This window comes from Olea europaea, chromosome 16 (assembly GCF_002742605.1).
Source record: "Olea europaea var. sylvestris chromosome 16, O_europaea_v1, whole genome shotgun sequence".
Taxonomy (NCBI): Eukaryota; Viridiplantae; Streptophyta; class Magnoliopsida; order Lamiales; family Oleaceae; genus Olea; species Olea europaea.
In genome coordinates, this window is record NC_036252.1 from 4,533,736 (window position 1) to 4,560,024 (window position 26,289).

Below are 26,289 nucleotides of genomic sequence, written 5' to 3' on the forward strand. Positions count from 1 at the left end.
GTTGGCCGATTGTCTGCAAAAAATCAAGGCAAATTGTATGGATGATGGGCGAAACAGTACAACATCGAAATCGGGGTAAACATTATGAGTCCTTCAGGTTAAATTATTCCTACTTATCAAATTGAGGACATAAAATCCCTTTATAGATGCCATATTCTTCTGAAGCATGAAAGGGAAATATGGTTAATTCATAACATAACATGTCTTAAAACGAATCATCCAACTCTGGATTCTTTATCCCTTCAAAAAGCATTTCTTGGCAGCGGCATTCATGGCTGCAAAAGGCTTTTTCACCTATGTAAAGAGGGGAAAAAAAAAAAAATTCACTTAAATAATCACTTTTGTACCACAAAAAAGTAAAGCATTTTTAAAGTATTGAATCATTGAAACAATAAAAAAAAAAAAAAAAAAAAAAAAAAAAAATGAAACATGAGGAACTTTTACGAATTATGAACCCCCACGAAATCATTGCCAAGACAAAATTGGCTCAACTCAATAATTTTCTGAATTCTAGCCATTCAATGTATGAAAACCATTAAGCCGTAATAGATTCTAAATCTGCTCAACCACTTCATCTAAAAACTTAAACGTCCTCACTCGCTAGACGGATTCATTTGCTTGAAACAAATACAATTTTCATAATTGAAGGTGGAACCTGTACATGTAAACATCTTTGCCATCTCCAAGAGTGTTTTTGAGTGTATGACAAGAATTGAGAAAATCCACAGAAGGAGAAACTGAAAATTGGCTTCAAAATCAAATTACCTTTCGTTATCAGACAAATTAGGATCCTCACAGCAGCTTGCAACAATGCAGTTATCAAATATACGTGTCGTTTTTGGATTAGGCCCATGAGTGATCACACAAGTATAGTCCTCAGAAAGCTCCATTTCCTTCAAAGATAACTGCCTAGTAAAACTCTGAGGAGAATCCTTTGCTGGGATGCCAGAAAAAGGACTCAACAACTGAGAATCCCTAGTCTTGATTCCGAAATCAGCTGGAGTCTTGGGTGATTCGACTGGGGAAATCAAAGAGGGAACAAGGGTTGGAATTTGAACTTTAAGTTTTGATCCAAACAGAACCATTCTGCTAATTGGCTTTGAAAAATCCCCTTCATTTTTCTCATCATTGATTGAGTCAATCAAGGCAAGTCCAGTGGCTTCTGAGTTTAGTTTATTAAAAGAATTTGGAGACGGGATTGAGGATTTGGACCAATTTTTGTCATAGCCAAAAGGGTTAGCAGAATTTGATGAGTTTTTTGTGTCAAGAATTGAGGTTGGACTCATTGCTACAGATTCTGCATCAGAAACATTCTTTGTGAAAAACCCATTCAAACATCTTGGTGATCCCAGGAAAGATGAAATAGAGGTTGTGGGATTTTTTGGGTTAGTCATTGCTCTAGATTTATTCCTCAAAATTACTATCTCTAATCTCTATTTGGTTAAATATTTTACCATAGGTTCACTGCCAGAATAATAACAACAAAAAGAAGAAAAAATAATTATAAATCCCAAAAATTCCAGAATAAAATGAACATGGTTTTAAAGAAAAAAACTAACCTGGAACCATTGTAAATGTTGGCCTTCTTGAATAACTGCTCAACTGGTCAAGGCACTGAAAAAAGTCTGAAAACAATAAGCAAAAATTTGCTTCTCCACTCGAAGGCTGGAATTTATGAAAAATAAAAAGAATAGAAATAATAGAAAACAATGATAAATCTCATTAGTCTCCACACCAAAACTGATATAAAAAACCCAATCTTTTTTTCCCTTTTTCCATACAGACAAATAGTCAAAATCAAGCCCAGATTTGCATTGATGATCAACAAGATTCAATAGCTTTCATGTGTCTATGTGACTGTGTTTTTACTTCAATTAAAAAAAAAAAAAAAAAAAAAAAAAAAAAAAAAAAAAAAAAAAAAAAAAAAAAAAAAAAAAGAAGCAAAATAGACAGAGCAACATGCTAGAAAACGGAGACAAGTGAGAAAAAGGGTGGAGACAGTGCTTGTTTTGTTTCCATTTTTAATATTACTTCTAGTCTTAGCCAAACATGCCCTTGAGAAGCATTATTGTGAGAGAAAATAATGCTCCTATTTGAGCCCCATTCTTTTGAAAAAATACATTCCTAAACAGCGTTTTGATATTATTTCAACCAACACATTATTTAATAACATAACATTACACGTAAATGTAAAATTTTTTCTTATTTTTTAACCATACATTTCTCACCAATACACTATTCAAAAATGCATTATTATGAAAAGAATGGGGCTCAAATGCCAGTAGGCAGCAAGATAAGGTCCCATCTCTTCATTTTCTAGTGTTCATTTTCTTTTTATGAAAATGATTTGAGAATACATACAAATGCAAGTCATTGTCCTAATGCACGCAATTCCTACGTCGCAAGCCAACATTTAAGTAGAATATGATAGAAAATTGTGTTTATTATTTTATTCACCTTAAAATCATCTAGAGATTAATATTATTCTATAAACATAACTATTTGGCATTATGAATATGTTTTCTTAGCTTGTAAGCACAAGCAAGAATTTAATTTAATTAAATAATTCAATGTGTTTATGTTGAGTTATTTTCGAAACTAGTAGGTAATATGAATCGAATATGAGTACTTGCAGTCGGCAATGACAATGTAAAAAAGAGTAACAATTTCATGCAAATAAATGTTCTTGTCATGACAAAAGAATATTGAAAACACATATTAGATTGGACGATAGGATTAAGGTGAATTATGGAATGCTAAATATATTTACATTACAATTTATAATAGCTAAACCACATTTTAATCGCACGAAAGATTCATAACCTTTACTCATTTATGTCTCAATTTTCTTTTTCCTTTTTTCATCATTCTTATTATTAAATTAACATAAATTGATCCTTATTATAGGTTCTTTCCAAATTTTCTTTAAGATAGAGTAAAAAGATTTATTTGTCCATTTTATTTTTAAATAAGCAAAACAAATAATAATGCAAAGATGTGATTAAATATTTGATCCTCATTTTAAAGCACGTTAACAATATTTTTGAATGAAAACAAAAAGATTAAGGACAAGATTTTCTGATAAATGAAATGTTAAAAAATGAGAATGTAATGAAAAAATGTTAACAATACAAGTATTAAAATGAAAAAAGGTTAATAACATTTAATGTAATCAAAATGTGGAATATTTATAAAAATAATGTGGTGTAAATATTTACACATTATGAAATATTTGCAATTCATTGTTTTGTCACTTTTGTGCCATAATAGAAAAATAAAAGTCTGGATTGGAAAACAATATTACAATATTATTATTTATAAATAAATTTCTTACTTATAAATTTACTCACGAATGTTTTTTTACTTATAAGAAATTTTTTGACATTTAACTAAAAATTCCACTTCTGAGTAATACATTTTGTTTACAAAATAATTTACTTGCAAGTGTTTTTAACTTGTAAAAACTTTTTTGACTTTTAACAAAAAATTTACTTACCAGTATTTTTACTCACAAGTAAAATTTTCATTTACCGGTAGCTTTTCACTTATAAGTGAGTTTATTACTGATAAGGAAAAAAATAGACTAAATTTAATTACTTTTCTTTAATATTGTCCAGTCAGAGCACTTATAACGTCCAATTAATTTTACTAAACCTGCCAAAATTATACAAGTGATGTCTCCATAAAAAGCAAAAATCTGCTGAAAAACAATGGCGTCTCAAGAATGAATCTACCAGAATTTCAAGAGACCATGCAAGATTACACCTATTCATCATGTAAAGAATTACCTATGGTACAACACCTCTCTTGAATTCATAAATCTTACACAACTAAGATTGCAAGAAATCCTAAGACACTTCTAGCATTACCTACCCGAAAAGTTGAACGAGCAAGACTTAGCTAGTGTCGAAACTAAGCTATTGTTTGCCTTTCATGTCATTTCTGCCTCTCTTTCTGAATTCTCGTCTCTCAGCTGAGTACTGCTTCTTAATTAATAAATTGCGCATTGCTGTTTTCACAGCTTCTGCAGCAGCTGAAAAAGCTTCTTTTCCAATTGACAATTTCCCTTGAAGGGTTTGAAGGAGCAACTCCCCTCCAGGTATTTCTGCATCTTCCAAGACCAATGTCTCGAGGTCTAAAGACTCAGAAGCGCTTGTACTAAAACCCGAGATGCCCCTCACACGAGCCAAAGATGCAGATTCAGAAACGTGTAAGCCGGACGCACCCATAACCATCCATAACACTGGGGCTGAAGAAGCTGCCCCTATGCTTGTGGGAATGAAAGTCTCTCCTGGGATGGAAACGACCTACCCCAAAGAAGGGAACCATTCATTACATACAAGTTATGGTTGATACTTGATATAGGCAGGGCAAATTTGCTTGAGAGAATTGCATTGGTGGCCCATAACCTATCACCCATGTAGCAAGTTGGTCCAACCTTTTGTTGTAGTCGCATAAAGAGTCCTCAATGACACGTACCGTCAAGTTTCCGGTAAATCATTGTTCATAAAAACTCAGCTCCTTTGTAAAGGCTGGAGACCAACTTGCTGCTTAGGTAATAACCTGGGGGCCAATGGTACAACTTTCCCAATTTACTCTTGCACCTGATGTATAATCAAGAAATTGCCTCACTTCTAAAAAACAAAACTACTCACTTTGGCAACAGATAGAGTTTTGCTGGATTGATTGCATCTTAACAGCATTAGTCCAGGCAAGCTAAAATTAGAATAAAAACTTAACATCATAATCATATGAAAGGAGTCCAAAAATTACTGTTCACATATGAGCATTAATAAACAAAAAGTAGCTAACCTCTGAATGGCTACTGCAACTAGTGAACCATCAGGGGTCGCACATAAATCAGTGACAGCAGGCAAGATATCCTCTTCTTTTCCGTCAGAAGGTAGAAATTCTGCCTATAGAACGTAGAGAAAATTAAAACCAGAAAAGATGAAAGCGTTGGAAGACTACTGAAAACCGATAGACAAGAAGCCAGAACCTCAAACTACATCACAAATCTAAAGTAAAAAGATAGAGCTGGATGTCAGAACTTCAATACTAATCATCATTCCACATGATGTAAGGGAACAAAAAGGCAGAAGATCAAAATTGGTGGAAAAGGATAAATACTCTATGCATATGATAGACCACTTGCACACTTAAGATATGAATGTTTTAAATCTTAAATATGTTTGTTAAGCTGAAGTTTATATATTGCTTAACTCAAATTGCAGACTTAAGGATTCAAAGGATGAAGTAATAATCAATATCTCCTGCATGTTTGGCTAGGCTTAAAAAGTTCAATTAAACGTATATCAATACGTTCTAGAATAAATAATAATTTTATTGGTCAAAGTTGAAAATAAGTTGGTTACTAATTTTGCTAGGAAAAATAAGAACAAGTTTGATTGAATAGAAGGGACGAGACTAAGCTGACTACAGAAAATTTTAGTCTGGCCAATGTAAGGTACCTGAGCTCCAACATAGCAGGTATCAAGAAGAGAACCAGAGGTGTGATCCCACAAGCGAACCTGGAATACATTGCAATTAAGATTTATCCAGGTGCCAGAAAAACTCAGTTGAACACGCTCATTATTTATATGCAATTTCAATAATCAGTCATATACTCACAGTTGAATCGCCACTTCCAGAGACTAAAAGCCCCAGAGGATATTTCTGACTGCCAACAAATGTAAGGCATGATACGAATCTGGCAATGGACAAATCACAACCAAATGTACGTGTCACCAGTCAACAGCCAAAATGCAAGGAAAATTTTGAACGTAATAGAGATGAATCTTGCAATGGACAAATCACAACAGAATGTCAATCTTCACCAGATAATGGCTGTAAAGAGAGGAAAAGTTTAAATGTAATACAGAAGAAAAATGTAGAAAAATGAAAGCAAAGAGAGTGATTATCCAAGGCAGAGGTTAAGGTAGAATTAAATTCTGAAGACCAAACAGAAGTGAGGTAATTTATTGGGGTTACTGGATAACCAAGCCCCTGTTTGGGCTCCATTAAAATAAAAGTTTTGGAAAAAATGTATTTTGGAATAGTGATTTTTTTGAGAATGTGCAGTTAAAAAAAAAAAAGGAAAAAGTTTTGGGTTTACATGTAACTTTATTTTATAGAAGAATCTGTAGTTGAAAACAAGTTTTAGACAAATGTATTTTTAATGGAGCCCAAACAGGGGCCAAATATTTTGTTCACACTCGATTTATTAAGAACTGCCTCTTCAACTAATGATGCCAAAGATTGTGGAGTCTGGAAATTTTATATAGATGACCTTTGCCTTGGCCACCATTAATTCATGGTAATTTGCATAATCAGGGTATACCTTCAATGCATCTCTACATGATTAATGGATAATGAATCAAATGCTTAGGGATTATGAGAAGCACTTACTCTGTATGACCAAGGCAAAAGCTCTGTATTTCATGAGCTCCATTAACTGGATTCTTTGGAAAGACAGTAACCTGTGAACGAAGACAGTAAGGTAACCCCTTCTATAAAAAGATAAAGCATACCATAAAATGGCCACTGATGTTCTCTTACACGAATTTTAAAGTCTCGATCAGAACTAACAATGAACCGTCCATCTGGTGAAAATTCCTGTAAGATGATAATTTTATTCAGAGGATTAAACAGGATGGCAGAGGCAATGATAAAAAAAGCCTCAGAAAAGCAAAATAGTTTGCATAAAACAATGACCCAACCAATGCCATACAGTGAAACGATAAATGAATCTTTCTCCACCAAACATTATAATACAAGACTATGGCTACAAAATAACAGCAGTCAGAATTTATACTACATAGAAGCATGAAGAGTAACCTTGGTAATTGATCAAATGAAAATATTAAACAATATATAATACACCATACCAGTCTAGTAATTATGCTACAATAGTGGGAAAGAATTGGAACACCCTTCTTAATAACGGTAACTCCATCTTCCACATTGTGATCTTCTATATCCACAACATACATAACTCCAAATTTATCCGCAAAACAAACAAACATCCCATCGTTACTTATACCAACAGCACTCACTCTCTTTTCCGAAGCCCTGTTCAATTCAGCGAAATCACCAGTATTATTTTTTCTAACATACATTAACTATGCATCATTAAGAAATTTCAAGTGCACATAAAAATTTGAAATTGTTGATGCATACACCTGCAAAATCACTCAAATATTCAACAAAATACACACTTTATTGTTTCGTAACAACTTACACAGAATAAATACAACGCCAAGAATCAGTGGCCCAAATCTTTACGAGCTTATCATCTCCAGCCGATACAAAGAGCTGCCCATTTGCGCTATAACGAATAGCTCGAATTGAATCCTTATGGCCTCCTGATTCATCTGCCAATGTAACTACACAACTCTCCCTGCAAATGAATTATAACAGCACCAAAAGTTTCAATAATTCGGTTGGATCCTACTTTACTACTTCTACAGATAAGTATGGTTTCTCTTACTGCAAATTGAAGACTCTCAGGTCCGACCCAACGGCAGCTGAAACAAACTTATGGGTCGGGTGTACAGAGATTAGGGCCGGAGCTACAGTTGTTTCCGGGTTCTTGTCGTTTTCTTCCTCCATTTCTTGATTTTGATTTGCAGAACCGTCAGTTTCAAATTAGGGTTTATTAAGGGTTTATGTTTTGGGGCTAATTTGGAGTCCAACAATTAAAATTTTATTGGGCTAGCCTTATTCAAAGGTTCACAATTTTCAGGGCATTTTCAACTAAAAGCTCCTGGATTATTTACATAAATAGCACTAAAATTAAGAATATGTCATTCTCCGGCACATTTTCAAATACTTTTGTTGACACGTTGGCTTTCGAAATCGAATGGTCACAATTCCTAAACACTCATTCTTTAGCTCGACTGTGCTAACAACTACTATTCGTGTTATTACAAATCAATATAAATATTCAATTCATTGTATTTAAAATAAGAGTAATAATATTCATCACTATGTTTTTAAACACCAATTTAGATGACAATAACATAACATTAAATGATATATTCATTTAACTACAAATTTACACAATCAATTTAATCAAACCAATAAAGTGTAACCATTTAGACTGGTGCAAAATAACATTATTTTTAAAATAAAAGATGAATAAAGAATGTGTGTCCGATGCAAGAATTTGAGCACCATGCACAAGATATCAGAGCGAAACATTCATGTGTACCAAAAAGTTATATCAAAAGCAGAAAGCTCAAATCCGACGCAAATAATTTTAGGCGCCATTACAGAAACGAGACGAACCTCCAATATAAAAGAGAGAGCATTAAAAGGTTTCTTCGTTCTAATACATTGTTTCCTTCAAGTAACAGCAGTGCACTGCCCCTTTCAAAGGCATTGGACGACCATAAAAAAGTTTGTCCAAACTCTAAACAAACGAAAGCCAACATATGGCTTACATGCAAAACCGGGCTGGGAAAAGGTCGGACCTCTTCTTTCAAGCTCTGCGTAAATGACCTAAATCTTCAGCTGTGCACATCCGAGGATAGTTCCCCTGCACCGTGTCATAGGAGCCACCTGATGCCAAACCGGTCTCTCATTTGCAAGCGACAGAACATCAACGTCAGTGGTCACCTTGATATCCCAATTCATCCTGTCAGGCCCTATAACTCCTCCAATTATGTAAATATCATCTCCCAACCCTATCATCCCAAAACTTATCTTTCGACGAAACTCAGATGCTGAAACTACCAACTTGCTGAATTCCCTCTCCTGCTTGTAAATTTGGCCATGGCTCATCACATACAGCTTCCCTTTAACAACTGCCAATGGACCCTGAAGCCAACAATAGTCATGAACTGTCCAACCCTGCTTAATACTATCCAAAACTTGCACAGTTGACAATCCCTTGTGCAAGACATGAACTTTACCCCCAATAACCACTCCTGTACATGCAGAATCATGAGTGTGGTGGAGATCGGGTATGGAAACCCAGACATCCTTGTCAGGATCATAGACTTCGGCTTTAGAGATTGACTTCCTGCAGTTAGTAAAACCACCAGCCACAATTATCTTCCCATCCACTACACAGCATGCGAACATTGCACGAGGCACAATCATAGGTGCACGTAGGGCCCACTGCCGAGATACTGTGTCATACGACCATACTACATCAGTAGCAAAACTTCCATCCTGGTCACCAGTCAAAGGATCCACAGCATCACTTCCACCACCTAACACAAAAAGCTTTCCACCAACAGAGACAACACCAAAGTGAGCGAGGTGCCTAATATTTGATGGAAGAACCGGGAGAGTAATCCAAAGGTCGTGCAGAGGATCATAAAGCTGCCATAGATTGTCAGGGTCATATGCACAAACACATATAAATTCCTGAGTCGAGTTCACCTCTTGACGGGCTTTAAAGAGTTCAGCGCTACAAATGGCAGCTCGCCAGGAGCGTGAAACTAGTTTTAACTTCGGATGAAGATGGAAGGGAACTCGTGCAAGGCACCTGAGGGCAACAGCATCAGGAAGGCGTTCGATAAGTCCAGACATTACGATGCACTATCTTGTATATGGATTCTTACTTTCTTAAGCAATCGTGATTCGGTACTCGGTGGAGACAGCTTCAAAACATACTATCTAAAATACCACATAAATAGGTAAAATCAGTATATAAGGGATGAGTGATTCATACAAAAGTCTTAATGTCATGCATTTGGACAGCCTGATTAATTAAAAAACACTAATGGTGAGAGATGTAAGCATTCTGAGAGCATCGTCAATTCATCATATAGGAAAAAATCCAAAGAGGATCAGTTTGTGACTTTGCACAAATAGGAACATGAAAGGTTTTAGCATGCCATGTCACATGAAAACAAAAAATTATTGATCCACTAAACACAATTGCTCCAACAATTCCACTGAAAGAGGTAATCTGAGTGTAAAAATGTCATGCCACTAAACATGTGAGTTCTAACCAGTGGCCACCAAAGGTACCTATACAGGCTATACTACTTAATTCTCTATCATAAGGAGATAACATGCCTACAATTTTGCAACACACAATCAAGTATGATATCACCATGCACTCATTTACCCATAATGGTATTGTGCAAAGCTATCAAGGCACTAATGCTTCCTAGTTCCCTTGCACATGCATTTCTAAGTGAAAGATCTCCACATATGCATAATATGTTCTGAAGAATTAGAAATTGTAAAAAATCTCAATAAACTCGAGCTAATATAAGCTCATTTTTCACCACAACTATTTTGAGCAAAATCAGAACCTAAGCAGTTTCAGATCAAGGTGTTGTGTTTACTTTAGCGAGCCATTCAATTTATAACCGCAAAAACATAAACTCCACATAAGAAACTAAGGTGAAATGACAGATTTAGATGGAAAGGATTCGAGAGCCTGTATTTTACAAAGTACGTATTACGCTTTGCACACTCTTTGCACCTGAGCTTGCTGGGCAGCTTCAAAGCAATTACAACACTATAATGCACTAAGGACACACCTCACTGCACTTAGCATGCAGGCGTGCATCTCATTGAGCTTTTAAATATATGCTTCTGTATACATGCACAGAATCAAGGAGAACAAAAAATGTATTGCAAAAGAATGAAGTCACAACCCTTACCAATAAGTCAAGAACAGAAGATTCTACATAAGCATAATATCTAATCTCTCTTTATAAATGCTATATTTCAGTTATTTCGAACCACCGCCTTAATACAGTAAGTATACCTCAGAAACAAGGCAATACGACATGAGTGGCAGAAATGCAGTTAAGGCTCATGCAAATGCAGTCCAACAAGCACAGAAGATTCTACATAAGCATAATATCTCATCCTTCTTTATAAATGTTACATTGAATAGAATCTATGCTTGTCCTTCCTATAAAATATTCACAGGCACAGACAAGGCTCTCGACTTTGTTTGAGAAGAAAAAATATGATCTACTTGTATTTGAAACATGAAAAAAAATGTTCATTTTCACTACTCAGCAAGCGTCAATGGATGAAGGGGATCATTCATTCCATAGATTGATAATCCAACAACAACGACTACAAATCCAAATAGATAACGAATAAAAGATATGGATCCACATCATTGTATATATATATATATATTTTGAAATTCAACCAGATCAGTATACTAGTTAATAACTTAATAATGCATGCAAGAGAGCAAACTTCATATTCAATCCTTGCTCAGCACCAATTCCTTCAGATTAACTAATATAGTATATTGGTAAACCAAACTAGAACTCTATTTACATCTGTTTGATTTCTAGGATCAAATATAAAATTTTCAAGCACTTCCATCACATTTACAATTCTAGAGTATCAGGAAGTTTATGCGATTAAAATCTTGCTGATTCAACAATTATCAGTCAAATAACTAAAAAGAATGCTCGAAATTCATACACATTTAATTTTCTTTAAGATGAAACACAAAAGTGGGCAATATGTGAAGCACACATCACCGGTACAAATCAAAATCCATCACTACATGCAAATCCCCACATCCTAACATCTTTAATCGAATCAAGAAAACCCCAGAACAATATATTCACATCCTAACATCCATCTAGTGAAAATATAAAAAATAAAAAATCACCCTGCCAAAAAGGCACAAAAATAGTAATAAAATTTCAAGTGCGCCACCATATTTCAGGATTTCAGGCATGGGTTCATCTCAAAATCAAAAGACACAACTACAAGATTCATAGAATTTAAAGATTATATAGAAATTCACGGGAAAAATCGAATTCACTGTTTACCAAAATCAGAATTACCTGTAAAACAATGAACTCGATGAAGAGAACAAGAATTCAGCTCGGTTTCAAACATTCTCCAAAAAGATGAAAAATTTTGGGAAAAAACAACATGCCCAGGTCGTAGAGCATTTATTTTTCCGTTTGGATTCAAGAACTATTCAAGTGTCACACGCACATTTCGTAAACACGTCAAGATATATACACATCTATATATTTCAGGAATATTGCTCAGTCGGTAAGATTGATTTTGTTAAAAGATCGTGTGAAGACTGAACAACTAATTATAAATTACCCTAACAATTGGTATGGTATTGGCATGAGTGCGGATATTCCATGCTGTGCTTGTTAGACAATCCGAAAGTCACGTGCTATGCACGCTCTGTCTGATTTTGGGCTTGATTTGGATTCTGGAATGGACTTTTTCTCTCATTCGGTGGGTCTTTTGCAAGCTGGTTCCAGCATCAATAGTGTGATATATCCGCCACTACCACATAGTCCATTTCTTAATTATAACAAGTAGAAAATTAATTACTGACGTGTGTAATTAAATATTCTTTTTCTAAATTAAATAAAAAATAAAATAGATGGGATTGCTAGTTGAAACGTCTATTTTCAAAATGAGCCAAACTATAGATTTTTCCTAGTTTCTTTGCATTTGATTGGTGTTTGATTAGTCTACGTAAATTGCTCTAAATTTCTTTTAATTTGAGTGATTTGACTTGTTTAGGGTGGAGATGTAAAAGACGTGAATTAGATGTGAACTATATTTTTGAAGGGATTGTAACCCTACACAGTTTGGACTCAACATTTTTAAAATCTTTTGTAAGTTTTCAAAATTCAAAATATTTCAAAGACGGAATTAGTTCTAGTATCACTGTCGTATTTAAAAGTTGAAACATAAGATGTTTAAAAAGATAATTTTACAAATCAAGTATCACTCCATTCACTCAAAAGTTGAATTTTTGCCTTTTGGGGCTCTTAAGCCCGAAGTTGCTCTATGAAGTTTACTTTTTGTTTATTAATGTCTGCACGAATTGTTAACATAGATAGTTAAAAAAATTATATTTCTGTCAATTATAGTCGATTCTTAGGGATTATCAATCATATAGTTTCCATGAAAAGAGGAAATCTACAAATGTATATATATAGGCAAAAAGGGCAATATACAGATGAATTTTTAGAAATTGCAACAATTCCATCTCTTTGAAGATTTCAGCCATTTGACATGGTATCTGAGCTTGGAATCTGATCTGCTTCAATTTTTTTTTTTTTTTTCAGTCGGGTGTCTCTCTTTCCGCTCATCAGCGTTGTCCCATTGTAATTTCAGTGTGGGCTGTTGCTAATTTCTCGTATCTTCATGGATTTCTACGGTTCAAGTGCCTTATATCGTTGATTCTCAGTGCAGTGGTGGATCTCGACAGATTATCTATGGTTATCTCCTGCAGTGGCTCTAGTCGGTGAATTTTGCTAGTTGTAAAATTGGGATTGACTATCCCGATTTATTCATCGTGGACCCCCCTCCCATGTGTATGGTTATCAACCGGGGTTGTCGGTACTTCTTCTTGTGATTTGCGATTGGGTATTTATGTCTTTCTATGCTTCTGGTTGGTAATTTTGGGAGATTGGTTTGAATTTCGTCGATTTCTTGTGAATTTTTGGCATCTTCACTGGTAGTTGGGTTCTTTGATTGTTCAATGTTGTAGTAGGTGTTTGCGTTGGTTTCTGGACCGATCTTATTTATTATGGTCGGCAATTGGGTTGGTTTAGACATTCTCTCTATCGGTTAAGTAATTGGGACTATTTTAATTTTAGTAAGACACTTTATTCAACATGTCATCAGATTTGGACTCCTTTCATATTTGTTTTAATAGCAAAAATTACTCAGCATGGGAGTTTTAATTTCAATTATTTTTCAAAGGAAAAGAATTGTAGGGGTCACATTGATGGTGGTAATCCTGATCCTAAAGATGCGGAGACTTTGTCCAAATGGGAAATTAAGGATGCTTGTATTATAACCTGGATCCTTAGTTAAATTGAGCCTCAACTCGTCCTCAATCCAAGACCTTATAAAACTGCTGCTAATATGTGGGATTATCTTAGTAAGGTTTACAAACAAGACAACATGGACTGATGATTTCAATTGGAATATGAGTTGGCTATTTTTACACAAGTTTCTCCATTGAGGAAAATTTTTTTTAGGCTTTCAAGATCTTTAGGCTAAATATTCAGACATAGTTTATGAGAATGTTCTTGCTGCAACTCTATCTGTTGTTCAAACATACATGAAACAACAAAGAGAGATCAACTCTTGATGAAGCTTCCTGACTTTGAGGTTGCACATTCTAACCTCATGAATCGTCATCCTGTCCCATTTCTAGACAATTGTTTGAGTGAGCTCCTTCGTGAAGAGCAACATATCGTTACCCAGGTTGCTATGGAATATGGGGCTACTATCAACTCTCCTACTAATGTGGCTTATGCAACACAAGGAAAGAATAAGGGTTGCGATATGCGTGCTGTCTAATGCTATAACTGTAAAACTTTTGGTCATATTGCTCGGGATTTTCCTAAGAAACATTGTACCTACTGCAAGAAACAAGGTCATCACATCTCCATTTGTCCCATTCGCCCTAAAAGGAAGCATACCGATACATTTCGTGCCTCCACCGGTGCCTATGGCTCTACTACATTGCTTGTTGCCTCGCCAATTGTTCCAAATACTCCTTCCACTGCCTTCGCAAACCCATCCACACTCACCCCTGAAATGGAACAATAGATGATCCATTATGCTTTCTCTGCCTTTGGCCTCTCAGGTACCCATACAGTTTCTTTTAAACCTTGGCTCTTTGATTTTGGAGCCTCTAATCATATGAAAAATATCGCTAGTTCTCTCTCCAATGTCAGAAAGTATGATGGGAATCTAAAAATTCACACGATTGATGGCAGTTCTCTGCCTATCAGGACTGTCGATGATATTTCTTCTTCCTTAACTGATGTTTCTGTGTTTCCTGATCTCTCTACAAATTTAATCTTTGTTGGTTAATTAGTTGATAATAATTATGATATCCATTTTTTCTCGTTCTGGTTGTGTTGTGCAAGATCAAGTGTCCGAAAAGATGATCGTGAAGGGGCTTAAAGTGGGACAACTCTTTCCTTTATACATTTTTCCATCCCCAATTCTTCCTAGTTCTCGTTTACTTTCTTTTGCATGTAATGCTTTTAGTCTTGAAAATAAGTTGTGGTATAGACGTATAAGTCAACCAAACTCGGATGTATTTCATACTTAATTCTAGTTTATGGAAAATAAAGCATCATCTTCTCTTGATATCTCTTTTGATCGTACAACATGCAAAATCGGTAAAACTAAAGTTCTATCTTTTCATTCTCATGGATCTCGTGCCTCATAATGCTTTAATATATTCATAGTGATGTTTGGGAAATTTCTCCTATTATTTCTCATGCTTGTTATAAGTATCTTGTTAGGTTCATTGATGACTTTAGTTGTTTTATTTGGGCTTACCTTTTACAGGCTAAGGTAGAAGTAATTTTAGTCTTTAAATGCTTCATTGCCCTGCTTCAAACTCAATTCTCTGCCAGCATTAAGATTTTGCGATCTGATTCTAGAGGGGAATATATATCCAATGCATTTCAGGACTTTCTTTAAAGCAAAGGTATCATCTCTCAGCATTCATGTCCTTCCAAACCCCAATAAAACGCTTTGTTGGACGGAAAAATCCTCATTTTCTTGATATGGTAAGAACTCTCTTATTAGAATCGTCTGTCCCTCCTCGACTTTTGTGTGAAGCCTTTGTACTGTAGTTCATTTAATTAATCGTTTACCTCTCCTACATTAAATCAGGTTTCTCCTTTCTTTAAGAGATTAGGCCATTCACCTCCATACTCTGATTTTCGTATATTTGGTTGTGTTTGTTTTGTTACTTTTGTACATCTCCCTGCTAATGAGCGACATAAACTTACTACTCAATTTGGCAAATGTGCTTTTTTTAGTTATTCTAACTCTCAAAAGGGTTATGTTTGTTATTACCAGCATGCTCAACATATTCATATTTCTAAGAATGTGATTTTCCTAGAGAATCAGTATTTTTTTCATCTTATATTGACATGTCATCTACATTTTTATCTTTTTTACCTAGCTTTTTTGGCCCCCAACAATTGTGGAAAAGTTTAAACCAGGTCTTGTGTATGAACGGCATCGCCATCATGAGTCTGATCCCACTTCCTCTGGACCCTCAAAATCTCAACTCAAGGCCTCATCCTGCTATCGTTTTCCCCACTCTTCATTGATGTACCTGTTCTTCTCGTCCTCTTGATAGGTATGGTTTCTCCTCTCATATCTTCCTTGTCACTACTTTACCATCTGTCTCCATTCCCTTTTGCTACAAACAGGCTATGGAACATGAATGTTGGCAAATTGCAATGCAAGCAGAATTCCAGGCAATAGAGGAAAATTACACTCGAGACATTGTTCCTTGTCCCCCTATAGTTAAACTTATTAGGAGTAAATGGGTTTTTCGGCGAAAATTTGTTATGATGGCTCTTTGGATAGGTACAAAGTTTGTTTTGTCGCTCTGGATAGTCGACAGGAATATGGGATTGATTATAAGGAAACATTTTCTCCTGTCGCTAAAATGGTCACAGTTCGAACGGTCTTAGCTATTGTCGCCTCACAATCGTGGCGACTACATCAGATAGATGTGAAAGAACGATTTTCTTCATGGCAATCTTCACAAGGACATTTATATGAAACTTCCATTCGGTATGACTACTACCTCTCCTTGGGATGTCTGTAAGCTAAGGTATTCTCTATATGGGCTTAAACAGGCTCTTCGGCTTGGTTTGAGAATTTTCATAGTACACTCCTCACCTTTAGCTTTATACAAAGTTAGTATGATTCATCTCTCTCTTTCGCAAGTCTACTGAAGGTATGGTTCTTCTTTTGGTTTACGTGGATGATATCATTATTACTAGCACTGGCTGTGGTTTAATTACTAAGCTTCAAACACTGTTGCATGCCACTTTCCATATGAAAGATCTAGGCCAGCTCACATACTTCTTGGGACTGGAGGTTAATCACTGGGCCAATGGTATCTTCTCAAACTAGCATAAGTATATTCAAGATCTTATTGCTTTAGTAGGGTTAGATGATACTTCTTTTGTAGATACTCCTATTGAAATAAATTTCAAATACAAGAAAAATGAAGGAGATCTTCTAGAGGACCCTACTCTCTATCGACACCTAGTTGGGAGTTATCTATTTGACCACTACTCGTCTTGATATCTCATATGTCGTTCATCAAATCAGTCAGTTTCTGTCCTCACCTTAACATCTTCATTTTGCTATAGTTTGTCACATTGTTCGCTATCTTCGCGGATAACCTACACATGGAATATTCTTTCACATAGGTTTATCTCTTCGGCCTATTGCCTATAGTGACGCTGATTGTCTTGATACATGTCATTCTACTATAGGTCGGTGTATGTTTTTAGGTGATGCCTTAATCTCTTGGAAATGTACAAAACAGGATCGTGTTTCTAAATCTTCTTCTGAGGCTAAGTATCATGTCATGTCTACGGTTTGTTCTGAGATTATTTTGGTTGTGGTATTCTGCACTAACTTGGGTTCTCCCAGCATCACCCTACTCCTCTTCGTGGGGATAACACTAATGCTATTCAGATTGCAAATAATCCCGTCTTTCATGAACACAGCAAACACATTGAGGCTGATTGACACTTTATTCGTGAAATTTTAGAAGTTCGGGTCATATCTCTTCTCCATTTCTTCTGATCTCCAAGTGACAGATGTCATCACCAAAGCTATGACTCGTTAGCTGCATTAATTTCTTGTTGGCAAATTGTTGCTAATTGATCTCCCAACATCAACTTGAGAGGGATGTTAACATAAATAATTAAGGAAATTATATTTCTGTCAATTATAGCCGATTCTTAGAGATTGTCAATCATATAGTTTCCATGTACAGAGGAAATCTACATGTGCATATATATGACAAAAAGGGGAAATATACAGACGAATTTTCAGAAATTGCAACCTCTCCCTCTCTCTCTTTAAAGATTTCGGCCCTTTGACCCGAACGAGATTTTCAGCTGACTTTGGTTGCAAGTTTGAACTTCCATGTCCGATAACCTTTTTTAAGTGGTAAGTGAACCCATGGCATGGCCATTCTAGGGTGGTTAGATCAAAACTGCTGAGAGCTTGGGCGATCAACCTCGTCTAGTTTTAGATGGAGTTCAATTCTGGATTTTAGTGTCAAAATAGTAACAAAGAATAACTCTCTCTATTTAGAAGAGTGATTTTATATCTGTTGTTTGAAACTTGGAGAACTAACCAAAAATTAACATGATCCGTCACAGTTGCATTAGATTTTATAGTACATTTAATGATAAACAAGAGTGCCAAAAATAATTCATAGAGCCGATCAGCCGAACTCATTAAGAATAAGATATAATTTGTTGAAAAATTCTAATAATTTATAAATTGATAGAACTGATATAAATAAAGCCACAGCTGTCAGACAATGCCCAAGTTGTTAATGACAAAATAAGAAAAATCAATTTCCTTAATACAAACTCTGGAAAACAATAGAGAATAAGTGAATTCAAAAACAATTATAAGCAGGTTATAAGCATTCAAAACAGGCAGAATAACTCTGTTAACAGACAATGTAACCAGCACAAAAGTCCTCAGGAAGCCTAAAAGTTCATCCTGGTTGCTGCAACGAATAAAGACACCGTCGCGAGATGAATCGGCGATTTGATGATATTTCCATCAGAAGTTTTCCCACTGGTATTTGGTTCTGTCTTTGATCCTGATCCTGTATCATGGATTCATCAAGATATTAGCATCACTCTTAGTTTTGTCATCGACATCGATATTTTGAATCTTCTTGAAGGTTGTGAAAACTCGAGATTTTCTCGAATTGCATATTAAAAAATAATGCTATGTAGTACCATTGGGCATTGGTGTTTATTACCGCAACATAGTCATATATACCTTGAGGACCAGAGGGAATAGTGGTTGTAGTGGGACTCTTAGCCGGTTCGTCAGAACCATCTGCAGGGGAGTTGATCGGTGAAGGCGAAGGGGAAAAGGCCGGTCCATTTGCAGACGCTGTAAAGTGACACATCTTATAAGCTCGTAATCGAGTTTCAAAAAAATACAAAAAATTGAAGAATTATACCTTTACACTGGCTAACGGGAGGAGTTTGAACACTACATGCGCTGGGAAGTGCCAGAGCATAAGTTTGGTTTATATTTAAACCAAAAGACAAACCAGCACCATTTAGTAGAGGACAAAGACACCGGGGCTGCGACTGAACAACGTTACCAAGAGACGAGCAACAGGAGGAGGATGGAGTGGACGAGTTTCCAGTAACGTAACTTAAACACGAGGAGAGGGTCATGAGTGTGCTGGTGCAGTTCGTGCTCGACTGTGCCATGGATCCACCTAAAAGCGTAAACGAAAGGACTAGGATCAGATAAAACTCGACTCTTTTAGGAGCCATAAGTAATGTGTAAGGTATCGCCCTGATGTCGAAAAAAGGCTAGAATTACTATTAAACCATGAAAAATTTGTGTTCCACAACTGGGAAGCGGAAGATTATAGCAAATTTATACTAGAATTTGAACATAAGAGACAATTTTATCTGGTATTTTGGTTGGCCAACTTTCATGGAATAAGGTATTTTGATAACTAAATATGGTTCAGTAATATAGTTATTAAGTCCTTTGGTATACCTAGCCGACATCGACATCTTCTTGCTCCAAAACTAACTTTCCTATTACATACAGTACAAATTCTAAAACAAAGACCATTTTCTTACCAAAAGTGTTGGACCATGGTGAAAACTTCTAGCTGCAAATGGACGTAGCTCTCACATTCAGAGTGAGCCACCATAGACATGCGTATTTGCATTGCTTGTTTCTAATTTTAGTTTCATTATTGCTCTCATAATTCTGAAATCGGTATATTGATCCTTAACTGTGAACGCCATTGCTAATCGTGAAATTCTTGTATTATGATTGGATTTTAGCAAGAGAGTAGACACTGTTTTGGATGCAATGTGCTCTGCCGCTGTAACTTACCTAGAAAACTTTCAGATGATAGATTGATGTCTTCTGAAGTTTCATGTGGACTGTGTGGAGCTAAATCGTATATTAAACTTACCTGCTCAACCGTGATTTATTTATGCCTAGGTATATTAGGTATTCCATACATTTATCAGGTTGCGCTAAAATTCTTATAAAAAAGTTTGTTACCTACTTTATCCATCAATTTATTTATCAGTTCTTAATTATTTGTACAGCACAGCTCAGTTTATCAACTTCTGTGGAAACATTTTACTGGGAAAAGTTAATATTTGTTTTAACAGGAATAGGTAAAAGCAAGTTTTAATGTTAATTATATTTAGCAAGTTTTCTCCTTCAAGTTTTAGTGCTGATGTGGACAGTAATGCCGTATTCTGGACGTACACATAGACATGAAATTTTTGACGTTAAGAGTAGGTAACTTTGCCTCGTCTTTGTTTCTATCGTAATGCCAACTAGCTAATTATCTAAGGTGTACTTGAACTTAGGGGTGAAATGCCACTCGAACCCAGAGCTAGCTGGTTCTACTCAAAATGCAGTGTCAAAATGACTGAGCCCAGCCACTCGCCTCAAGACCCTGGACTAGCTTGGTACAAAATGGCATGGCCTAGATCGGCTCAAATGACCTAAGCCTTCATTTTAATGCGATCATTTTTGCAACATACATTATTATATAAGTCGTAATCTTCTTTGTCGATCCTTTTAAGCCTTCTCTGAGTATAAAACAACTGCCTCGTTTAGAAACTTTAGTGGAAAATCATAGGAAAAATTCTAAGGCCTATTCATGTCCAGATGCAATGCTTCACTATTGATCAAGCTACTTAAGTCAGAGGTTCTCCATCTAATAATGGGATCGAATTTCAGATTAGATTCCAACAATTTTTATATTGCATAAGCCGTGTTAAGAAGAATGTCAAAGAGTTCAACCGATGCTAAACCAACGTTCCATGAACAATTTCGTAAAGGTACGGACCAGAAGAAAGAACCCCTCAAGGCCGCCACTCTGGAAGAAGCCACTTGGATTATAACTGGTACAGAATTCTTATAATGAACATAGAACAAGGAATAGAAAATGGATATATTGATGACATTAGTACAACCCCTTTCCTCCAAATGGAAAAAGTGCACGAATTTAACCGCATAAGAACCCCTTAAACTGTCGTCTAATCTCAGAATCCGGTGGAAGACAGAGCACATAATACAACGAAAAGAAGGATGCCGACAAAATTGAATGGCGTATTTATGTTGCTTCCTCCAACAGAGGCGCCGTCCGTTTTTGGAACTGTTTTAGATCCTGTCCCTGGATTCAAATAAATTTAATTGAAATCTTGTTCATTGTGCCATCGACTTTCTGAAAACTTTAGAATCTCAAATTATTATTACTCTCTGAGATTTGTGTCTCAATTGAACTTTTATTAGTACCTGATGGAATATCTGAATCTGATGGCAAGGTCGGAACATCAGGAGTCTCATCGACGGATTCTGCAGGAGATTCAGCGGGAGAGCTAACCGGGGTAGCTGCAGAATTTGTTCCTCCATTTACATCTGTATTCACAAGCAAATCGAATTCATTTGAGATAATGTGTTAGTTTGGAAATGAATACTGTAACTTGTATAATTCTTCTGGCTAAAAACTATGAGAAACGCCTATTTACAAGGTTACACATAGTTATAAAAGGAAAGATTCTACATTAGCTACATGCAATAATTAAACGACAGACGAAGAGTGACAAAATCAACATTATTACCATTGCACCGGCTAACCGGAGGTGTTTGTACATTGCAAACTTTGGGTAATGCAAGTGCTAGAGTTTGATTTATCGTGATGCCAAATGAGGAAGCGGCACCACCGTTCAACAATGAGCAAAGACACTGCGGCTGCGACTTTACTACACCTGAAAGCTGGGAGCAACACGACGAGGATGGCGTTGATGAATTCCCAATAACGTAGTTGAGACACGGGGATAAGCCCACAATGGCCGTAGTGCAGCCCGATTGAGCTTTCGTGTCATCGGAAAGCATGACTACAAGAACAAGGACTAGACTTATTTTACGTACTATGGAAGCCATTTACTAAAACAGATGTTAAGCACAAGAAATGTAGAATTTCAGAAGTTGGGGAAGATGGACTTTTGGTTAATTTGGAATGGAAAATATTTGCTTGAACGCTTGAAAATGTAAACTTGGGTGAAGAGGGGAAAAAATGGCTAAGGATTAAATAGGTACCTGGAGTAGGGGGAGGACAACACGTAAACAAATAGGTATGTTTGGTTGGCCAACTTTTGAACTTAATGGATTATAGTTTCTTGATTAAAGAAGAAAATCAGTAAGTTTAAACATTGGAAGATTTACCGAGAAAGGCATCTAATCGTTGGACTGTATAAATTTTTGTAATTTTAATAAACCCCCCTTACTGTGGAGAACATGCAAGATTTTAAGGAAAATTGCAGTTGAAGTATCCAACTATGTGTATTGTAGCAAGTTGGTCCTCAACTTTCTTTACTTGATAGATTCATAAAGTCTCAAATCTATAGTACATTGATTCCCAAATCATGTTTTCCATCCATGATGAGGTTAAAAGGCACATGAATCATGGTTTGAGGATAAAATAAGTAAAGAAACGAAACAGAATGAAAAGAAAAAATGAAAAAGAAGAAGACAAACCATTACCTTGCCACCTAACACCCATCCACACCATGTCACCCTCATTTCTCCCATCCCCGGACTGTAGTTTGGTCAGAGGCAGAGCAAGGAGAGTAGAGTTGAGGGGCAAATTTTACAAAATTTTAATTGTAGGGGCAAAATTAAAAATTATAAAAAAAAAATTGAATATCTCACGTAAAATCTTGGAATTTTTATTGCAAAATCTTGGATTTCAAATTTAATGTGAGGACAACTGACTCCACTATCCCCACTATAGATCTTCCCATGAGTTCGGCATTGGTGGGTTGAAGGTGATGATAGTAGACAACGAGAAGGTAGATGGAGAATGGAGGAATTTTTTTTTCTCAATTAAAAATAAGGGTTTAATCGCTTTCAATCAAAATACTGACTTTCTAAGGCAACATGGATAAAAACCATGCAGTGGATCCATGTTGCTACAAACTTGAAATGTTGGGGTCCAATCGACAAAGAAAAAAGATTTAGGTATCCGTTTACACAAATTTAATAGACTAGAGATCTCCACTGCAATTTCCCCTAATTTTTTTCTTTACTTCAGGTTTTGATCAAGTATACAACCACCCTCAAAGCAAGAAGTATTAACTATCCCTTCCTAACATGGAAATCCTTCTTTTCAAGTCAAAACAGCATATGACAAATCATTACTCCATTCGATAATTATTAGTTAAAGTAGTTGATCCCTAAAAACCACCTTAAATCTACCGTTTTGTTCTCTCCAAGTAAACCAAGAAGCTAAATTCTTCCACTTATAAGTTTTTGCTTCTCCATTTCTTTTCCAGGAACTAAAATCCATGAAAAATTTCATGGCATATTCATGTCTAAATGCAGTGCTTATACTATCTCTATTATTACTTTCAGCATTTAGAGTAAATGGGCAAATTAGCACAGCATGTACAAGTTCAATGATAAGCAGCTTCACACCATGCTTTAATTACTTGACTGGAAGCAGTGGCTCTGGATCTTCACCAACTGCAGAATGCTGCAATTCACTGAAAAATCTCACGAGCGATAGCATGGATTGTACATGCCTCATTGTAACAGGGAATGTTCCTGTCTCAATACCATTTATCAGTAGCATTTTAGCGATTTCGCTCCCTCGAATGTGTAACAGCACCGTGCCGTTACAGTGCAAAGGTGAAGTTTGATCTTTCCCAATGGATTTCTGGTAGGGTGAACTGAATAGCACTGGATGATATTTTTAGTCCAATTGTCCAATACTGCTTACCAAACATTCGCTTTATGTTCATTCTAGGCGGATCTCATTGCTAATAATCATTTTCTTATTCTTTGCAGCCACCGGTGTTGCCTTACCAGCTCCAGGTTAACTCTAACATTCCATACTTATATACTAACTAGACGTGATGATTAATATGTTGATAATTGAAAACCCTAATTCTAGCACGAAGAGCAATAAAATCATAGAAAGAAGATAGACACAAAAACGTCAAGATTTACAGACTTTCGTCTCAATGTGCATGAAACAACATCCTCCTCTGCATGTTGCACTAGTTCACTATGATGAAAAAGTAGTTTACAAGAGAAAATCACACACTATATCTTCTTTGATCTCTCTCTTTTTGTAATGCAAATAAAACTTAACTGAACAAGGTGTGGGTTTCATGTGTGTACGTGCGCGCGCTCGCGTTCTTCTCGTTGTGTCTAAAAGACTAATGACTTTTTCAAATAATGTGGATTTAACTGAGCTTTATAATAGTATAAAGAAGAAACTTAAGCTAACAGGGGTGTTCTCAACTAAAAGTTTAATGAATTTTAAATGATTATAAATTCTAATGAATTTGGTGGATTTAAATGGATTCTTACAAATTTCATAAGAATCTCATCAAATATGGTGAAATTTCAAAAGATTTACTTATATTTATTTTTAAGCTTGAAATCCATCCAAATCTTTTAAAATCCTTTTATTAATAAAATTTTTATAAATTCACTAATTATTGAACATACCTAAATTTTAAAGGATTTCATTAAAATTTCAATTGGGAACACCTAAATTTTAATGAATTTAATTAAAATTTAATAAAATCTCAATTGAAGATACCTAAATTTAGAATGACTTTTAAAATCCATTGCAATTTCAATTGAGGACATCCCCCTAAAATTTTGTCGAGCTATGTTAAGTGCACCACGCCAAGGCTTGCCTTTTTAGATTTGCTCCTTTTTTTTCCTTTTTTTCCACACGAAGAAATCTTTGTAATCATTTTTTTAATCAAATAACCTCAGGTCCTGTCTTATTTGCTCCAACTCAAGCACCTGTTGCTCATGCTCCTCATGCTCATCGTCCCAGAGGTAGTTTTCTCAGAATTGGATTATGTGATATGTCTTCAAAATCTTTATTCTAAAAGCACCTTGGAATCGAGCTTCAGTTCTAACCATTTTCTTTGTTCATTTTCTTTGTTCAGCTTCCAAAGCGGCCGCAGCAGCACCGCCACCAGCTGAAACACCACTCGATATTACACCGGCAGCTCCACCTGAAGTTTCATTAGCTCCGACAGAAAACCAGGGGATCAGACCAGTTCTCACACCCAATTCAGCTTCAAATCCATCCATTGTTTCCTTGTCATCTCTTCTGACATTGCTTGTTGGAATCATGGTCATAAAGTTATTCTGATCTTCTTATGTTGTCTTATTCCTTCGATATCCTTTTCTTTTCTTTTTTCTTGTACTATAATCCATTGTAAGAACTATAAGCTTGATGGAGGCGATGAAGACATATTCTCTTGTAATAATCATGGTTGGATTTATTTCTGAGTGATATGTCTACTACAAAATGCGATTATAACGAACGTAAGCCATTAATTTCAAACAATGAGATAAGTGGTACAGGTATGTTTGTCAAATATGAAACAAGCTCACAGTTTTTTAGCTCCATCTCCCACGATTATTTAGGTGAATATGAGTATCGCCCAGGTAACTTAGGACAGTTTGGTAAGATTTTTGAAAAATCAAAAGTTATTATGAAGAAAAAAAGTTATTTCAGAACTTCTTTGAATAATCTTTTAAAAGTATTTTATTTGGTTACAAAAAAATTTAAAGGAAGTTGACACAATAATGACTTCAAGAAGTTCTTATACAAAAATTAGAAACAGAAGCAAAAGTTATCTCAAACAGATTTAAGTTTTGAGTTCCACACGTGCTGGCTTGATACAATTTTAATTATAAACATAATTAGATACATTACATACTTGCCTCGTCCAATATATATATATATATATATATATATATAGCTTAGCCCTAATTTTCCCAATATATAACTACCTAATCTCAAAGAGATTTCATCAGTCTCTTTATGAATCAGCTAAATTAATGTGACAATACTTTTCTACATTTTTCTTCTCCTACAAAAGACAACTTGTGCAAATAGGATTCTCACATATTGAACTTCAATCCTAATAGAAATTCAAAGAAAAATGGCAATTTCAAACTTATTTGTACCATCCTAAGGGTTATCAACAAGTTGAGTCGGCTCTCATGAGTCAAAATTCGAAACTTGAGCTCAACTCGAATAAAAATGATTTTGAGTTTTTTTATCCTGAGCCAAATAGGCTCAACCCAAGCTTTTTTTTTTTTTTTTTTTCAATAGCTGCCTTAACAAGGCAACTGTATAGCTGCTATACATGTTAAGGCTGCTATGTATTTTTTTTTTTTTTTTTTTAGGGTTTTACAGTTTTTTTTTTTTTTTTTTTTAGGGTCAGC

At 35.5% G+C, this 26,289-nt stretch overlaps 7 protein-coding genes across 11 annotated transcripts; 2 read left to right on the top strand and 5 right to left on the bottom strand.

Moving 5' to 3' along the window:
- Positions 1–14: 14 nt before the first annotated feature.
- On the bottom strand, positions 15–1,895 carry LOC111411802 (protein MARD1-like). The gene is made up of 3 exons (XM_023042404.1): positions 1,560–1,895; positions 766–1,464; positions 15–294 (listed from the first exon to the last, which is right to left on the bottom strand). The coding sequence occupies exons 2-3, from the start codon at positions 1,392–1,394 to the stop codon at positions 291–293; spliced, it is 633 nt and encodes a 210-aa protein (XP_022898172.1). The 5' UTR covers positions 1,395–1,464; positions 1,560–1,895; the 3' UTR covers positions 15–290.
- Positions 1,896–3,629: 1,734 nt separating this feature from the next.
- Positions 3,630–7,654, bottom strand: LOC111411803 (tRNA (guanine-N(7)-)-methyltransferase non-catalytic subunit wdr4). 2 transcript variants are annotated; one of them, XM_023042406.1, is made up of 10 exons: positions 7,490–7,654; positions 7,241–7,399; positions 6,888–7,071; positions 6,559–6,615; positions 6,409–6,479; positions 5,632–5,710; positions 5,472–5,531; positions 4,813–4,916; positions 4,656–4,734; positions 3,630–4,307 (listed from the first exon to the last, which is right to left on the bottom strand). In XM_023042406.1, the coding sequence occupies exons 1-10, from the start codon at positions 7,609–7,611 to the stop codon at positions 3,918–3,920; spliced, it is 1,305 nt and encodes a 434-aa protein (XP_022898174.1). In that variant the 5' UTR covers positions 7,612–7,654; the 3' UTR covers positions 3,630–3,917. The 2 variants fall into 2 exon arrangements, with proteins under 2 accessions (XP_022898174.1, XP_022898175.1); XM_023042407.1 differs by having other exon boundaries at positions 4,656–4,716; positions 7,490–7,652.
- A 534-nt stretch (positions 7,655–8,188) lies between these two features.
- LOC111411804 (F-box/kelch-repeat protein SKIP30-like) lies at positions 8,189–12,222 on the bottom strand. Of its 2 annotated transcripts, none has more exons than XM_023042409.1 (2): positions 12,064–12,222; positions 8,189–9,627 (listed from the first exon to the last, which is right to left on the bottom strand). In XM_023042409.1, the coding sequence occupies exon 2, from the start codon at positions 9,538–9,540 to the stop codon at positions 8,503–8,505; it is 1,038 nt and encodes a 345-aa protein (XP_022898177.1). In that variant the 5' UTR covers positions 9,541–9,627; positions 12,064–12,222; the 3' UTR covers positions 8,189–8,502. The 2 variants fall into 2 exon arrangements, with proteins under 2 accessions (XP_022898177.1, XP_022898176.1); XM_023042408.1 differs by lacking the exon at positions 12,064–12,222 and adding an exon at positions 11,790–12,057.
- A 4,494-nt stretch (positions 12,223–16,716) lies between these two features.
- Positions 16,717–17,520, top strand: LOC111412523 (uncharacterized mitochondrial protein AtMg00810-like). Its single transcript, XM_023043460.1, has 3 exons — positions 16,717–16,876; positions 17,196–17,365; positions 17,422–17,520. Exons 1-3 carry the CDS (start codon positions 16,717–16,719, stop codon positions 17,518–17,520), a joined length of 429 nt encoding a protein of 142 aa, XP_022899228.1.
- Positions 17,521–18,337: 817 nt separating this feature from the next.
- Positions 18,338–19,382, bottom strand: LOC111412783 (non-specific lipid-transfer protein-like protein At2g13820). Its single transcript, XM_023043688.1, has 3 exons — positions 18,989–19,382; positions 18,802–18,918; positions 18,338–18,622 (listed from the first exon to the last, which is right to left on the bottom strand). The coding sequence occupies exons 1-3, from the start codon at positions 19,311–19,313 to the stop codon at positions 18,501–18,503; spliced, it is 564 nt and encodes a 187-aa protein (XP_022899456.1). The 5' UTR covers positions 19,314–19,382; the 3' UTR covers positions 18,338–18,500.
- A 1,531-nt stretch (positions 19,383–20,913) lies between these two features.
- Positions 20,914–22,078, bottom strand: LOC111411805 (non-specific lipid-transfer protein-like protein At2g13820). 3 transcript variants are annotated; one of them, XM_023042412.1, is made up of 3 exons: positions 21,645–22,078; positions 21,319–21,414; positions 20,914–21,196 (listed from the first exon to the last, which is right to left on the bottom strand). In XM_023042412.1, the coding sequence occupies exons 1-3, from the start codon at positions 21,964–21,966 to the stop codon at positions 21,066–21,068; spliced, it is 549 nt and encodes a 182-aa protein (XP_022898180.1). In that variant the 5' UTR covers positions 21,967–22,078; the 3' UTR covers positions 20,914–21,065. The 3 variants fall into 3 exon arrangements, with proteins under 3 accessions (XP_022898180.1, XP_022898179.1, XP_022898178.1); XM_023042411.1 differs by having other exon boundaries at positions 21,319–21,429; XM_023042410.1 differs by having other exon boundaries at positions 21,319–21,441.
- Positions 22,079–23,319: 1,241 nt separating this feature from the next.
- Positions 23,320–25,379, top strand: LOC111411806 (protein PRRC2C-like). Its single transcript, XM_023042413.1, has 4 exons — positions 23,320–23,712; positions 23,872–23,898; positions 24,817–24,882; positions 24,996–25,379. Exons 1-4 carry the CDS (start codon positions 23,370–23,372, stop codon positions 25,202–25,204), a joined length of 645 nt encoding a protein of 214 aa, XP_022898181.1. The 5' UTR covers positions 23,320–23,369; the 3' UTR covers positions 25,205–25,379.
- Positions 25,380–26,289: the final 910 nt, after the last annotated feature.

Bases quoted from the DNA above. Each gene is read 5' to 3' on its own strand.
- LOC111411804 (XM_023042409.1), bottom strand. From the start codon at position 9,540: ATGTCTGGACTTATCGAACGCCTTCCTGATGCTGTTGCCCTCAGGTGC.
- LOC111411806 (XM_023042413.1), top strand. From the start codon at position 23,370: ATGAAAAATTTCATGGCATATTCATGTCTAAATGCAGTGCTTATACTA. The intron at 23,899-24,816 runs GTTAACTCTAAC...AAATAACCTCAG, and splicing joins TGTTGCCTTACCAGCTCCAG to GTCCTGTCTTATTTGCTCCA. The intron at 24,883-24,995 runs GTAGTTTTCTCA...TTCTTTGTTCAG, and splicing joins TCATGCTCATCGTCCCAGAG to CTTCCAAAGCGGCCGCAGCA.
- LOC111412783 (XM_023043688.1), bottom strand. From the start codon at position 19,313: ATGGCTCCTAAAAGAGTCGAGTTTTATCTGATCCTAGTCCTTTCGTTT. The intron at 18,919-18,988 runs GTATAATTCTTC...GTCACTTTACAG, and splicing joins TCCCGTTAGCCAGTGTAAAG to CGTCTGCAAATGGACCGGCC. The intron at 18,623-18,801 runs GTATATATGACT...TCCATGATACAG, and splicing joins TATTCCCTCTGGTCCTCAAG to GATCAGGATCAAAGACAGAA.
- LOC111411803 (XM_023042406.1), bottom strand. From the start codon at position 7,611: ATGGAGGAAGAAAACGACAAGAACCCGGAAACAACTGTAGCTCCGGCC. The intron at 5,532-5,631 runs GTGAGTATATGA...AATGTATTCCAG, and splicing joins CTGGAAGTGGCGATTCAACT to GTTCGCTTGTGGGATCACAC. The intron at 4,917-5,471 runs GTACCTTACATT...TACGTTCTATAG, and splicing joins CCTGCTATGTTGGAGCTCAG to GCAGAATTTCTACCTTCTGA.
- LOC111411802 (XM_023042404.1), bottom strand. From the start codon at position 1,394: ATGACTAACCCAAAAAATCCCACAACCTCTATTTCATCTTTCCTGGGA.
- LOC111411805 (XM_023042410.1), bottom strand. From the start codon at position 21,966: ATGGCTTCCATAGTACGTAAAATAAGTCTAGTCCTTGTTCTTGTAGTC. The intron at 21,442-21,644 runs GTAATAATGTTG...TTGTGAATACAG, and splicing joins TCCGGTTAGCCGGTGCAATG to ATGTAAATGGAGGAACAAAT. The intron at 21,197-21,318 runs GTACTAATAAAA...ATTTGAATCCAG, and splicing joins AGATTCAGATATTCCATCAG to GGACAGGATCTAAAACAGTT.
- LOC111412523 (XM_023043460.1), top strand. From the start codon at position 16,717: ATGGTTCTTCTTTTGGTTTACGTGGATGATATCATTATTACTAGCACT. The intron at 16,877-17,195 runs GTATCTTCTCAA...TCTTTCACATAG, and splicing joins GGTTAATCACTGGGCCAATG to GTTTATCTCTTCGGCCTATT. The intron at 17,366-17,421 runs GTTTGTTCTGAG...GGGTTCTCCCAG, and splicing joins AGTATCATGTCATGTCTACG to CATCACCCTACTCCTCTTCG.